The 14404-nt window shown below is 40.0% G+C and overlaps 1 protein-coding gene across 2 annotated transcripts; it reads left to right on the top strand.

Moving 5' to 3' along the window:
- Positions 1-4719: 4719 nt before the first annotated feature.
- On the top strand, positions 4720-6027 carry kcnj12a (potassium inwardly rectifying channel subfamily J member 12a). 2 transcript variants are annotated; one of them, XM_037690794.1, is made up of 2 exons: positions 4720-5899; positions 5942-6027. In XM_037690794.1, exons 1-2 carry the CDS (start codon positions 4720-4722, stop codon positions 6025-6027), a joined length of 1266 nt encoding a protein of 421 aa, XP_037546722.1. The 2 variants fall into 2 exon arrangements, with proteins under 2 accessions (XP_037546722.1, XP_037546721.1); XM_037690793.1 differs by having other exon boundaries at positions 4720-6027.
- Positions 6028-14404: the final 8377 nt, after the last annotated feature.

Raw genomic sequence — 14404 nt, 5'->3', positions numbered from 1 at the left:
AACGTATTGTAACTACCTGTTCATTCACGTGTTTACATTTAGCATGCAGCATTCAAGCTTTATGAGCATGCTCCACACCTTGTTTCCTGTTTTTGATGCATTTGTGTGGCAGCAGTACAACACCATATTCAGACCTGGAATAGTTACAGGGGTATTTGGCGTCATATTGGTAAGAATGAAGATATTTCTACAAATAAAGTGTTAAAGAAGAATATTATAGAAATGACATATACAACAATTATATTGGAAAAACTACTTATTTGGGGGGCTGAGGCCTGAGTGGGGCCAAAGTCAAACTGAATTGCTGCTGCCTTAAAACATATCCAGTCTCAAAAATTGATAGTGGTTCAAGAAAATGCTATTTTATGACACTTCATATCAGTTTTATATTACACTATTATTCCAGCTATAATGTTGCTGCAGAAAGTGCACCAGAAGTGGTACAGTTGCTTGTTGCTGCTGTTATTTGCTTCTTTCTTTCTGGGTCACTGGTGTCCATATTCAGCAGTCATTGTGTGAGAGGTGGGGACGCCCTGGACAGATCCATCAGAAAGACACATAGAGACAAACGAGACAAACAACTATTCACTCTCTCATTCACACCTAGGGACAATTGAGTTACCGATCAGCCTAACGTGCATGTTTTTGGTCTGTGGGAGGAAACCGGAGTACCTGGAAAACTCACACATGTACGGAATAGAACATGCAAACTCCACCCAGAAAGGCTCCTGACTGGAATTCAAACTGGCAACCTTCTCGCTGAAAGGCAACATCTCTACCAACTGTTCCACCGTGCCACCATGCTCATAAATATTTATGTAATTCTATATAAATAATTACTGTATTTTCTGGCATATAAGTCACAGTTGTTTGCATAGATTTGCCAGTCCTGCGACTTATAAACTTTTTCCATATTCATGACGCAATTTTTGACTGACGCTGAGTACAAAATTTCGTTCCACCTCATGCACCACATGTGCTGCGAATGACAATAAACTTGACTTGAACTTGAACTTAAAGAGGGCAGCCGTTCACTTTAGTTTCAGCTTTTGTCAGACTAGCCATTAGCTCACCGTTCTGTTCAGAAATAAACTTTACTTCACCAAGCCATTTAAACAGCTTACGACAACAGGTAAGATGATGATTGTTCATAACTTTTCCACAAAACTGCACTTCAGAAAATCTGAACTATTGTTTTAAGTTGCCAAAAAAAAACAAACAGCCACTTTAACTATTGTTTTAGTTAGAACATGTTATGTACCACAGCCCAACCTCTGATCTGATTTACTGAGCTTTGTCTGTTTAGCTACAGTTATTATTTAATTTAGTTTAGTTTAGTTTAGTTTAGTTACAGCTACCACGCCATGACATCAGAGAAGTTTTGACAAGCTGACTGGACACCTGACTCTGCACGACTACAGTGTGATGATAAGACTCAACAGCAGAAACTCAGGATGTATATTATAACAAACAGGAACAAAACTGAAGCTGATTATTAGTTTCAGTTACGTAACAGAGTCGGTGTAGTAGCTGTGTGTTTTAAGCCGTCTGCAAAATAACAGAGGCCACCTACTCCCCTGTGTAATCCAAGTTTACTGAATGTGAATGAGTGAAAGTCACATGTTTGCACAATCAGACAGAGCGAGACGATTCTGTTTCACAAAGTTTACAGGATTCCTATTTTTAGAGTCAACAGCTGTTTCCTCCCACGAGAATGCAGCGTTTTATTGTCAAAAATAGCATCAGTTCCCCTGATGTGGGATCGTGTTCGACCCTGAGGGACAGTTTTAAGAACGAACTCTAAATACAGAGAACTTCCACCTGAAAGAGTGCGAGTGAAAGTGGATTTAGTGTGTGGCAGACGGGAAGACACTCGGGATTTGGGAGCACACATGAGTGAACTGTAGAGTCTTTAGGGTCCAAATCAGACAAACCACAAACGTGGTTAAAAGATAAGAGCTGCCTGCACCCTCCCATGACTTAAAGGTGAGATGATCTCCTGCCTGGCTGAGGATAAGATCTGAAATATGTCCAGATGCAATCCACTAGTTTCAATAAAACCTTTAGACCTACCAGTTTTATTTTATGTGTGATTGCAGATAGCACAGGACGTTAGATGAGTGAGAAATCTACTTTCTGCTTGCATGAACACCAAAACAAAGAGGGGTGACAACTGCATCCTAACAGCGTGATTAATAACACGGCGAACTGTACAGAATGGGGTCAAATAAAAAGAGTCCTTCTCTCTCCATCTTTGTATGCAGCATCTGGAAGTGCATGTTCGATGAATCGGTGGCAGACACGCAAGTCCCTCCGGAGTTGAAATGCACGCAACCTCCCCAGTACAAAGAGACAAACAGTGGTAAGAGTTGGGACACGAGAGGACAGATCGAGGAGCACAGCTTGTCTGTTGGATGTGTGATGACTGCACAGCATGCTGGCTGCCTATAAATATGACCGAGACATGCTGACAATTAACACGTGACAGCCGTCCTGACTTTTGATAGGCTCAAAATAAAACGCAAGCCAGACACGAGACGAGACTGAAGTTTTAATTGAGTCATGTTAAATGTTTAATAAGAAATAAATATGTTAAATGCTTTTTTATCATAAAAAACACAGCTGTTTGTTGCAAGAAGCTGTGCTGTAAGAGGAGCTCATCAATTACTCGGCTGGCATCAAAAGGCAGGAGGACCCTTCACTTCATCTGGAGTTTGTGTCTCGATGACTAAAGAGAGCAAAGTAGGCCCACGAAGAACAGTGAAGTAACCAAAGTAACCGGATCTGTGAATAGAAACACTCCAAGTGATTGATCACATCTTTTGGAGCGAGCTTCTATTTAATATGATCTTACTTGTTGCAGATAGCTCTTTGAGCAGCCATGGTTTGGAGACAAAGAGACCACTTGTGGCCAGAACTGGTCCAAACTTCAATATCAAAAATTTCATAATGGTTTGTGTTAGGGCTGTTTTGCAAACATGTTAATTTTATTACAATGTTTTTCCAAGCTCGATTATTATAATATGCTCATTAGAAATGACCCCGGCTGCACAGGAAGTGCTACAACTAGCTGCTGCTGCGACTGTTCAAATCGCAAATAAGCAAAGAATTTTGGTGAAATACCTGTAAAACAAAATTGTTGACAATGTAAAAGTTGGTAAGAGTTTAAATGACTTTTTTTGAGACTGGGGTTGTTTTAGGAAAGCAGTAGTCTTCTACAGTCTAGACCAGTGGTTCTCAAACTGGGGTCCCCGGAGCCCAGGGGGTCAGTCAGCTGGTGCTTGTTAATAACAAACCATGAAAATACACAAAAACGCAGGAAATCACATTTGCTTTATTCAAAAATGTCTGGGGGAGGACCCCTAGACCCCACCATCCACCCGCTATTTGCGTTCCAGCATCGATCAGTTTACAGATTAAATCCTGTTACTGATATGACTACTGCTGTTATGATTCTGTTCAGTTTTATGTAGAGTTTTCTGTAATATTTTGAAGAAGTGTCAACACATTTATACATTTATTTTCATTTTGTGAGTAGGTCAAGTTTTAAAGTGGTTTTTGATGCTGTTAATTTTCTCAAAACTGTCATTTTTGAATATTGAAATTAGAAATGTTGTTAATTAAGTGTGTCTTGAATGAAAAATACCCCGTGCTTAAAAGTATAAAAATTGTATTAACCCTATTAAAGAACAGGTCTTAAGTATTTGTGCCACACAAATATTTCCATTGCATTAAAGAGACAAATGGAAGAAAATTATTTAATAAACATGAGGGTTTTGAGAGGTCCATGAACCCCAAAAGTTTGAGAACCCCCTGGTCGAGACCACACGGCATGAAAAACAGAATCAGTAATTTATTGTTTCCTTCTTTAAAAATGTATTCATGGATTATTGCAATAAAAATGCCAACGCTATATAGTCATTTAACTAAAATGTTTTATTTAATAAAACCCAGCATTCCTAAAAAAAAAATCACCTTTCATGCTATAGTTTAAATAAAGGTCAGTTTATGTCAAGTAGCTGTTTTGGTCAAATCTTGAAAATGAGCTCCATCGTTCTGTTAGCACTCAGATCATAAGGTGGAGACTTACATCTACCGCCACATGAAACTTCATCTCAGTATCTGTAAACCTGTCTGAGCTGTAGACATTTTTGTGTTTGCTAAGAACCATGAGCTGTGGCAGCCAATCACCAAAAATAAATCAGTTGCAGACATTTACTAATAATTGGTTTCTTTGGTGTTATTTATTTTTGCTGAGCATTTGATACTTTGCTAACAGACAGATAAATGAACACACACCACCAAGAGCAAAAACATTACGTCTGGTTTTTGACCTTTTGGTGTCGGGCAATGATAATTCATAAAAAAATAATTTGTAATGATAGCTGTTTACACAGTAATACATGAACATGTTGGACGTTAAACTGATGTTTTCACAGTCTGTACGATAGTATATTTCAATTGTAATATTCAATGTTTGATTTTTGTTGTGACGTTTATTAATTGGGTGTACGGTGTCATCACATCGCTCACACATGCTCTCTCCTGACACTTTCTGCAGGGACTGGATTCACGCACAGAGCGCCCACCCTGCTGCCTAAATGAAGCACTAAAATGCAGCCTGGCCAGGGATCAAGCTGTGAGAGGTCTTGATCACAGACTCAGTCTCCAGGCCTGCCCTTCAGCTCAAGCTCTGCAGCTGGAAGGGATGTCAAGAGCATGAGTGTGCTCAACCGCTACAGCATCGTGTCGTCCGAGGAAGAGGGGCTCCGCCTCACTACCATGCATGGCATGAACGGCTTTGGCAATGGCAAGATCCACACACGCCGAAAGTGCCGCAACCGCTTCGTGAAGAAGAACGGCCAGTGCAATGTGCAATTTGCCAATATGGACGACAAGTCGCAGCGCTACATAGCTGACATCTTCACCACGTGTGTTGACATTCGCTGGCGATGGATGCTGATTGTCTTCAGTCTTGTGTTTGTTATCTCCTGGCTGGCCTTCGGGGTAGCCTTTTGGGTCATTGCTTTGCTTCATGGAGATCTGGATAACCCAGCAGGAGACGATAACTTCACTCCCTGCGTCCTACAGGTCAATGGATTTGTGGCTGCCTTTCTATTCTCCATTGAAACACAGTCCACTATAGGTTACGGCTACCGCTGCGTGACAGAGGAGTGCCCAGTGGCGGTCTTCATGGTGGTCGTTCAGTCGATCGTGGGCTGTATCATTGACTGCTTCATGATTGGTGCCATCATGGCTAAAATGGCGAGGCCTAAGAAGCGAGCACAAACACTCCTGTTCAGCCACAACGCTGTCATTGCCATGCGGGATGGAAAACTGTGTCTCATGTGGAGGGTTGGGAATCTGCGTAAGAGCCACATTGTAGAGGCCCACGTCAGAGCACAGCTTATCAAGCCTCGAATTACTGACGAGGGGGAATTCATTCCTCTGGATCAGATAGACATTAATGTAGGCTTCGACAAAGGATTGGACAGGATTTTCTTAGTGTCACCCATAACAATTCTCCATGAGATCGATGAGGAGAGCCCTCTTTTTGGGATCAGCAAACAGGACTTGGAGACGGCAGACTTTGAGATCATTGTCATCTTGGAGGGGATGGTGGAAGCAACCGCCATGACCACGCAGGCACGCAGCTCCTACTTGGCTTCCGAGATCCTCTGGGGTCACAGGTTTGAGCCGGTCCTGTTTGAAGAGAAGAACCTGTACAAGGTGGATTATTCTCACTTTCACAAAACCTACGAGGTCCCATCCACCCCGCGCTGCAGTGCCAAGGAAATGGTGGAGAACAAGTTCCTCGTGCCCAGCTCTAATACCTTCTGCTATGAGAACGAGCTGGCCTTCCTCAATCGGGATGACGAGGAGGAGGAGGAGGAGGAGGGTTTAGACGATGGGAGCAGGGCGCTGGCGAGTGTCAGTCCAGACAGGAACAGCCGACACGAGTTTGAACGCTTACAGGCGACGAGGGCGATGGATCAAAGATCATACCGGAGGGAGTCAGAGATATGACCCTCAACCGAGTGTCAGATGAAAAACGGTATTCAAGGATAAAATGCAGAACAATGCAAAGTGCCATAGGAAGAAAATCGAAAATTTACAGAAAAACAAACATTGCTTTAAAATGAGGGGAAGCAAAAGATGCACAGTTTTAAAATGTTAGAGAGGAATGTGTACAATCAAGAAAAAGGCTAACGAAAGACCTTCCTACACAAAAACTTGAATGTTTCTTTTGGTCATTTTGAGTTACGAGTGTTTAGCGCTATAAATCATCACCTTTCATGACAGAACCTTAGAATGAGTCTTAGCTGTAAATACATTTTTTTAGGTAAGCTGTTTTGTGTGCAGTTTCAGTTCCAAACATCACCTCTGAAAAGTAGAAGCTGCTGTTTTTAGCCACGAGTGACAGCGTTATCATTCGGATCGGCTGGATTGCTGTTAATTTGCTGGACAAGCACAAAGCAACACACTGAGAACACGACCAAGAACAAGCCATCGTAACAATATCTGACCACAAACCACTTGGAAAAAAATGAGAATAAACAGCTGTAGTTTATTTAAAATGTTCCAAAAAAACAATTTTAACAGATAAAATTACCTGCACTTTGAATATTATAAATAATGTATTCAACATCAGCCATGAAATGACATGAACCCTTTAATTGATCACTAAATGCCTCCTTTAAGTCATCAACGTCAGAGATTATTACGTAGAAAACTAAAACACAACACTGATAAAGTTAACTAAACGATATTTATGTTTTATAATCGTACAGAGAAACATAATACATTTGTGAGGCAATAAACTAAATAAGTTAAACTCACATTTTTATGCCGGCTGTTACAAAATCACTTAAAATGGAGACAAACTTGAACGAGCGGATCACATTTTTGTTCTTTTAAACATGAATCTATGCACACGTTATCCACATCAGGGGAAACATCTCATTGTGAGCTAACTGGAATAGAAATATGTAACGACAAAGCTTTAATCAACGCCCAGTGCTTAGAGGCAGAAAACAGCATAAAGTCAGTTTCCAGGTGTAGCCAATATATCAAATTAAATATATATATTTCGGCTGCTTCTTTCTTCAGGGGTCGCCACAGCGATCTAGCTCGCACGAAGACTTGGTGATTGTTTGTACGCTGGATGCACTTTCTGATGCAGCCACAGACCACCGAGCTACCACAGCCCTCTGTGCGGAGCAGAGAGCTGCAGTAGTTCACCCTGGGGGAGCAGATGGTGGGGGTTAGGGGCCTTGCTCAAAAGCCCAGAGTGGGGCAAATGAGGGAGGAGGCAGGTGTGGTTGTTTCACCTTGTCCACCCAAATTTTGATGCTGTCGGTCCAGGGAGTTGAGCCGGTGACCTTCTGATTACAGGCCCACCTTCTCTAACCTCTGCGCCACCACTCCCCCATATCAAATTTCTTAAAATAGTATGAAGGAAAACTGCAGGAATGAAAGAAGAATCCAAAACTCAAGGTGAACTGGAAAACTATTCTACTTATGAAATGACACCAGGCTAATAAGAGAAAAATCACAAAATGGTAATTAATCAGTCTAAAACCAGAATATTATAAAATTGCCCTTAGCAAAAAGTAGTTTATTTAAGTGTATACTTATTTTACACTAAAAATGAGGAAGTGTACTTGAAGTTTACTTTTTATAAACTTTATTTTATATACTTAAAAATAGTATAAAAATGTCCCAATTTAGTCCAAATAAGTATTAAATCAGTATACTTCTAGTACACTACAAGTATGGTGTATAGTATACTTGATATACTTATACTTAACTTAAAGTATACTTGCAAAAATAAACTTCAAATGTACGACTTTTTGTTCAGGGTGACCAGGAGCAAGTCCTGACTTTTTATTTAGTTGACATTTAGAGAGATCATATTTACCACCCTGATGTATGATTATTAGGAATCATCTCTTAAATTATAGTTGGCTGTCATTTGATTAATTGACAGTAATCACATTATTGATAAGAGGAACTATGGATGCCAAGAACAGATGAGACTAAAATATTTCTTTACGGAATTTTCTGGAGATCATGAGACGACTATTTTATTATCTCACTATAACCGAGCGTGTTTTTATCTCATTGCCAGGATAATTCAAGCTTTAGTTTCCTACAGTTAACTACACATTATATTGAAACAAAAAACATTTTCTGTTTTACCCACAAAGATGAAAATTAGTGGTTCTTGTTCTATCCACATTGCCATCATTTTCTCATGTTTAACTCTGGTAAATATTTATTTCATGTCACATTTTCAGCTAAAATCAGTTTATTTCACAACTATCCTGACTTTCCAATGAAAAAAAAATCATTTCATTTGATTACAAATTCAAAATAATTTGCATTTATCACAAGAAAACAAACATTTCTACATCTTATTACCTAAACGTATTAAATAATTTTCTCAAAAATTAATAAATAAATAGAAGAGAGGCTTTGTTAGTGTGAGATGATAACCTGCAACAAAAGATTATTTACAGCAGGATAAGCAGATAAATGACTTATCTCAAGGTAAGGCCATAAAATCATTATGTTTTAGCATTGCTGCCCTCATCTTTTATAAAAGACACAGGAAACAGAAAATGTACCGTATTTTCTGGACTATAAGGTGCATTAAGCGAAACAAAACAGTCAGAGAAGTCCAACTTTATTCAACTCATTAACAATAACCACATAAAATCAGTTCAAGATCAGTAAGCACAACCAGAATTAATACATAAGGTGCACCTGATTATAAGGCTCACTGTCAATTTTTGAGAAAGTTAAAGGATTTTAAGTGTGCCTTATAGTCTGAAAAATACGGTAATTAAAAAACGTGCATTTCTTTGTGTTTTGCAGCTGATTCTTTCACACTGTAGACGTGGAAATGTATCATATAAACAGTGACTGTACTGGAATGAGGTGTGAACTGAAGCAATAATCACTAAAGCACACGTTTTATTGCTCAGTTTTTTAAATCTTTAGTTTCCTGAATTAAAAAAAAAAACATCTTTATAAATCCAAAGAGGTGTCTGAAGAGAATGAGTTAGTCATGTTTGTTTTTTCTTTATCATAAATTATGATTTAACATATTTGAAACCAAAGTAACATAAAGTCCCATATTTACTCTTCGAGGTGAGTTTTCCCTCAATAATCTTCCAAAACCAGTTGGTTTAATCTCGATGAAATGAGTATCGTTGTTTTAATGAAATCCCCAGTTTCAAGATAATCCCTGTGCAGATTATGATCAAGAAGTTCCTCTAATGAAATAAATGATCAAAACGAATGCAGCTTAATTTGATTTAACAGTAGAACAACGCAGGCAGCACGGTGGCACAGTTGGTAGAGCTGCCGCCCCTCAGTGAGAAGGTTGCCAGATCAGCGGCTTGAAATATTATCAGCCCATTAAATTGCCGTTATTAATTGTTATCATCCCCATTGGTGGCGTTCAGACTGTCCCTCCTACCTCCTATAGTAGGTTTAAAGGTATGTTCTTATCGCTGATAATATTCATCTTCGCACTCATCTAAAACCTGAAGTTGTTTTTTTTTTGTTAGCTTTTCCTAAACCTAACCTTACACCTGACCCAGAGCACTGACCCTAAACTTAACCCCCTGACCCTTGACTCTTAACCTAACCCTGACCCTATTATCAGCGATAAGAACGTACCTTTAAACCTACTAGGAGGTACAGGAGGGACAATCTGAACGCAACCTATGGGGATGATAACATCTAATGACGGCCAGATCAAATCCCAGTCCAGGGGCCCTCTGGGTGGAGTTTGCATGTTCTCTCCGTGCATGTGTGGGTTTTCTCCAGGTACTCCAGTTTCCTCCCACAGACCAAAAACATGCATGTTAGGCTGATTGGAATCTCTAAATTGTCCCTAGGTGTGAGTGAGAGAGTGAATGGTTGTTTGTCTCTGTGTGTCCCTGTGATGGACTGGAGACCTGTCCAGGGTGTCCCCCAACTCTCGCACAGTGACTGCTGGACATGGGCACCAGTGACCCCCGTGACCTGAAAAGAAAGTACGGTAGTAGTTAAAGATAATGGATGGTTTAACAAAAATGCATGAAAACATTTTTTTCCTGGCAAAGACAAAGCTCCTTTATTATTATTATAATGCAGATGTCTGCTCATTTAATAATGTTAATATAAAAATATCCATTATGTCCAGTTTGTTTATTTGAACCCCATGACCCTATAAAGCAATTCTAAATACATTGCTACACATTAAATAGATAATATGTGCAGAACAAAACTAGCTGAATATGAGGAGAACCATAAGAATGGTTGCTTTGTTGGTCACAATGACTAATATTTTCCTAATGGATTGTTGTAATAGATATATGTTGCTCCGTAAGAACTTTACAGGATGTAGAAACGTTTGCGTTGATATTTTTCTGATATTTGAGGCTTTCTTCACCCAACCTTGAACATGGAAAGTGTTCATTACCTTCTGAGAAGGCGGTGTGCACAAAAGACTAAAATATTTGCACATATCTCTCAAATTTCAGTGATAATAAAGGTAACGAGAGGTAAGAACCGCATTGCTGGAATGCACAATTCAAGCGTTTAGTGTTTTCAAGGATGGTTTTAGCTTTGATGTTGTGCCCTTAAAAAAAAAAAAAAAAAAAGCAAGCTCCAAAGTTTCAGCAAAGTATAAAAGTTTATACAGGAAAAAGAGTAGTTCTATACAAAATGATCCAAATGAGCAGCACAGCTGAGCAAACCAGCTTATTTTTATATAAGGTTCTTTTTGATAGAAAACAGCAATAAATATTTATCTGTTTATACAAAGTATATTAAAATAAAATCGTTACTGAGTCCTCTGAAAGATAGAAATCTTGTTCCTATCTACGTTTTCCACTGTTTAATTTCTGCTCTTTATTTTCTGCACAGAAGTGAATAATTAAACAGGTATTTCTCTTAAAGGGATGATTGGGACAAAATCGACCTTTGACCTCTGTAGAAGTCTTCCTATGTCCAGCTAAATGTCTGCTGGGCTTTTGATTTTCTTTGAAAGTCATTTAAATATTCAATTAAAACAGACGTACTGAGAAAAATAAAACGACTACTGTTTTTCATGATGAAGCTGTTTTACGAGTTTTAAATTTAGACATCAGGTTTGGTTCGACTTGGAAAAAGCATGAATTGTAAGAGCATGGCAGCATGACGGCTGTTTGAGCTTCATGTCGACGCAGTCAGACGACTTCCTGGTCCTGATGCCAGACGGCTCATCAGTTAATCACGACATCAAATGAACAATCAGTGGAGAGAGTAAAGATGGCTTTTGTAATGACATATTAAAGAGCATCATTCCTGTAGGACCCAACAGAGAAAATGTCAAAGAGATAGCTCAGATCATTTGATGTGTTCTGTAGAAAAGTTGTGAACAATAAGTATCTTACCTGTTGTGGATTGCTCCTTGAATTACCTCGGTCTGGAGAAATAAAGTTTACTTCTGATCAGATTGACAAGATAACAGCTAGTGTACTGCTGCCATCTTTAAAAACATCAAACAAAACCCAAATAAACCTTTTCATTGACTTTTTTTGTATTACAGTCCCTCGCTACTTCGCGGTTCGACTTTTGTGGACTTGCTCTTTCACGGTTTTTCAAAGTAAGATTGGACTTAACACACAATTGGCTGACTGATGAATGAGCCACATGATCGGCATTTTTTTTTATTTAAAATAAATTATTTTAAATGACGTATCACCTGTTGCAACTGTGTGCAGCGCACAGCTGCAGGAGAAGCTTCTTCCTGCAGCGTGTCAGGATCTCTGCTCTGCAGCGGAGAAGTGGGCGTGGCTAATAGCGCTGGCAGGTGGCAGAGAGAGCGGCGATCATGACACGCTGTGATCTTTTAGAGCGTTTACAGTTTAGAGACATTGTTTAGAATATTGCAAGAGTATGGGAAGGGTTTAAAACACACACACACACACACACACACACACACATATATATATATACACACACTAAAATAAACTGCTACTTATTACTTGTAATACTATTCATACTTCACGGTTTTCGGTTTTTCACTTATTGCGGGGGGAGGTAGGTTACTGAAACCCCCGTGATAAACGAGGGACTACTGTATAATGTTATAGAATTCTATAGGTACTTGCAAGTGCAAATAACAGCAGCAGTTAGCTGTAGCACTTCCAGTATAGCATGAATCGCTTTCTACAGAAATGTATTAATATTTCTGCTGGAATAAACATATAAAGTGAAAGAAAAGTAATTCCAAAACAGCTTTCACTTTACCTGCCGTGATTTTTAGACTTGAGTTGTTTTAGGTCGGCAGCAGGGGTCTCACTCCGACTAGCCATCAGCTCGTCAGTTCAGTCAGACTTAGACTCATTTTCTTCAAATTTAGCCTGATCAAAGAGCTGTATGAAACTGGTAAAATGTGAATTGTTTAAAACTTTTCCACAAAGTATCTGAACTATCCCTTTAATGCTTCAAACAAACTCCTCTGTATCAGATCAAATCAGCAGCAGAACTAAAAATAACAGCTCTGGGTCACTGAGGCCAGCCGTAACAATCAACCTTTCCTCAAGAAGGAGCGTTTGAGGCCACTGGCTCTGATTTGATTCTGAATAATTCAGATTGATGTGACAGTGCTCACCGTGAGTGACAGCTGCAAGATTTACTCACTGGCTACTGGTTTTGCTGAGCTCAGACATTGGCACTCAGCACCAACTAACACTGAGATCATGTTTTTTTTTCTGTCAATGATTATGTAACATGAGCCGGCTTGTGCGCATCAGAGTTTTGTGTCTTAATATCTTTACATCTTTGCATGCCAGCATAAAAGCTTTAATTTTTAAAACAATACAAGGAGGGAAATTAGACTCTGAGAGTGGGCTGTAATGTCAAACTGGTGTGCTTTATAGTGGGATTAGACATCAAGAGGTCGTAGATAATTAAGGGCATTCTGTTCTGAATGACCCTGCAAGTGAGATGTTTCTTGTAATCCTAAACATGTGACTATTATGTAAAGACTTCCTTCTGTGACTTTAATCATAAAGTACAATCCTGATGAAGTCTTCTTAAGATATGTATTTTGAATGGAAGAAAAAAAACTCGCCACGACGATGCACCAGGCTTCTCGGAGTAAACCCTATTAATTACCATATGGAGACGGTTGCCATGTAACCCAAAAATGGCCAAAAATGAGGAGGGAGTAAACAAAGCTTGCAGCTGCAGACACACCCTTGACAGACCAATTCACAACAAATGTTCACCAAAGCAGAAAGCAGACAGATACATGGAATTAATTTGCGTCATCGAGCTATTATGTGTAAATTACGCAACGGTATCTGAAGCTCTGGACCCCCCCGGGAGCATCCCTTCTGTGACTCCCAGCGAACAGTTGATCGTGCCAGCTGAGGTCGGCACTCACACGATGTAAGACTGAAACCATCACACCTAGGACACTTTTCTGAGAATCCATTAAGGTTCATAAAATGGAGTTACAGGAGATTTATACATAAAAGTCCTCAGCGTCTCCTCGGTGTATGCACTCCTGGTTAGTTCCTGCAACATTATCACTCCATCCATGATACTCAGAGGGGTCTGAGACCTGTTTTTGTACTGTTTATACTGCGCCTGGCCTGAGAACATCACTACAAGAAAATAATACACTTACAGAACCACAGTTAATGTTTTATCTGTCACAGGTAACTTTAAGGCAACATAATTTAGGAGAAATATACTTTAAAGTTTAGTTTCAGACTGACAAGCTAACAGCTCTGAGCAGAACCAAGTCCAAAGTGGATGGCTGCCATCCTAAAACAACTCTCATATTTTATACTCTTATCTTATATACATTTTAGTCAATTTTTACAATTATATAAGCTGAAATCACATTGGAGGAGCAGCTGTGGAGGTGGTTTCCTGCTATAGGTAACTGGGGGTGCATATGTCCAGTGACCTCACCTGGAGATCCAACACTTCCTGTCTGGCCATGAAGGCCCAACAGCATTTCTACTTCCTCAGGAAGCTGCGTCGAGCTGGACTTGGGAGCTCTGTCCTGAGGAGATTCTATCTTTGTGTGGTGGAGAGCGTTCTCTGCACCTGCATCACCGTGGGGTACGACAGCTGCACTGCTGCTGAGAGGAGGGCTCTGCAGAGGCTGGTTAGGGCTGCACAGAAGACTGAAGGGGAGCAGCCTTCCCACCACCTCGGACCTCTACACTTCACGATGCAGGGGGAGGGTGCTCTGCATCATGAAGGACTCCACTCATCCTGCACATAGTCTGTTCCAGCCCCTCCCCTCAAGCAGGCGGCTGAGGAGCATTCAGAGCAAGACCACCAGGCTCAGAAACAGTTTCTTCCCTGCAGCTGTCAGACTGCTGAACTTGAGCTGCACTTA

This window comes from Nematolebias whitei, chromosome 17, assembly GCF_014905685.2.
Source record: "Nematolebias whitei isolate Nwh7 chromosome 17, NemWhi1, whole genome shotgun sequence".
Taxonomy (NCBI): Eukaryota; Metazoa; Chordata; class Actinopteri; order Cyprinodontiformes; family Rivulidae; genus Nematolebias; species Nematolebias whitei.
Note: the sequence above shows the minus strand (reverse complement) of the source record. Positions and strands in the feature narration are given on the sequence as shown.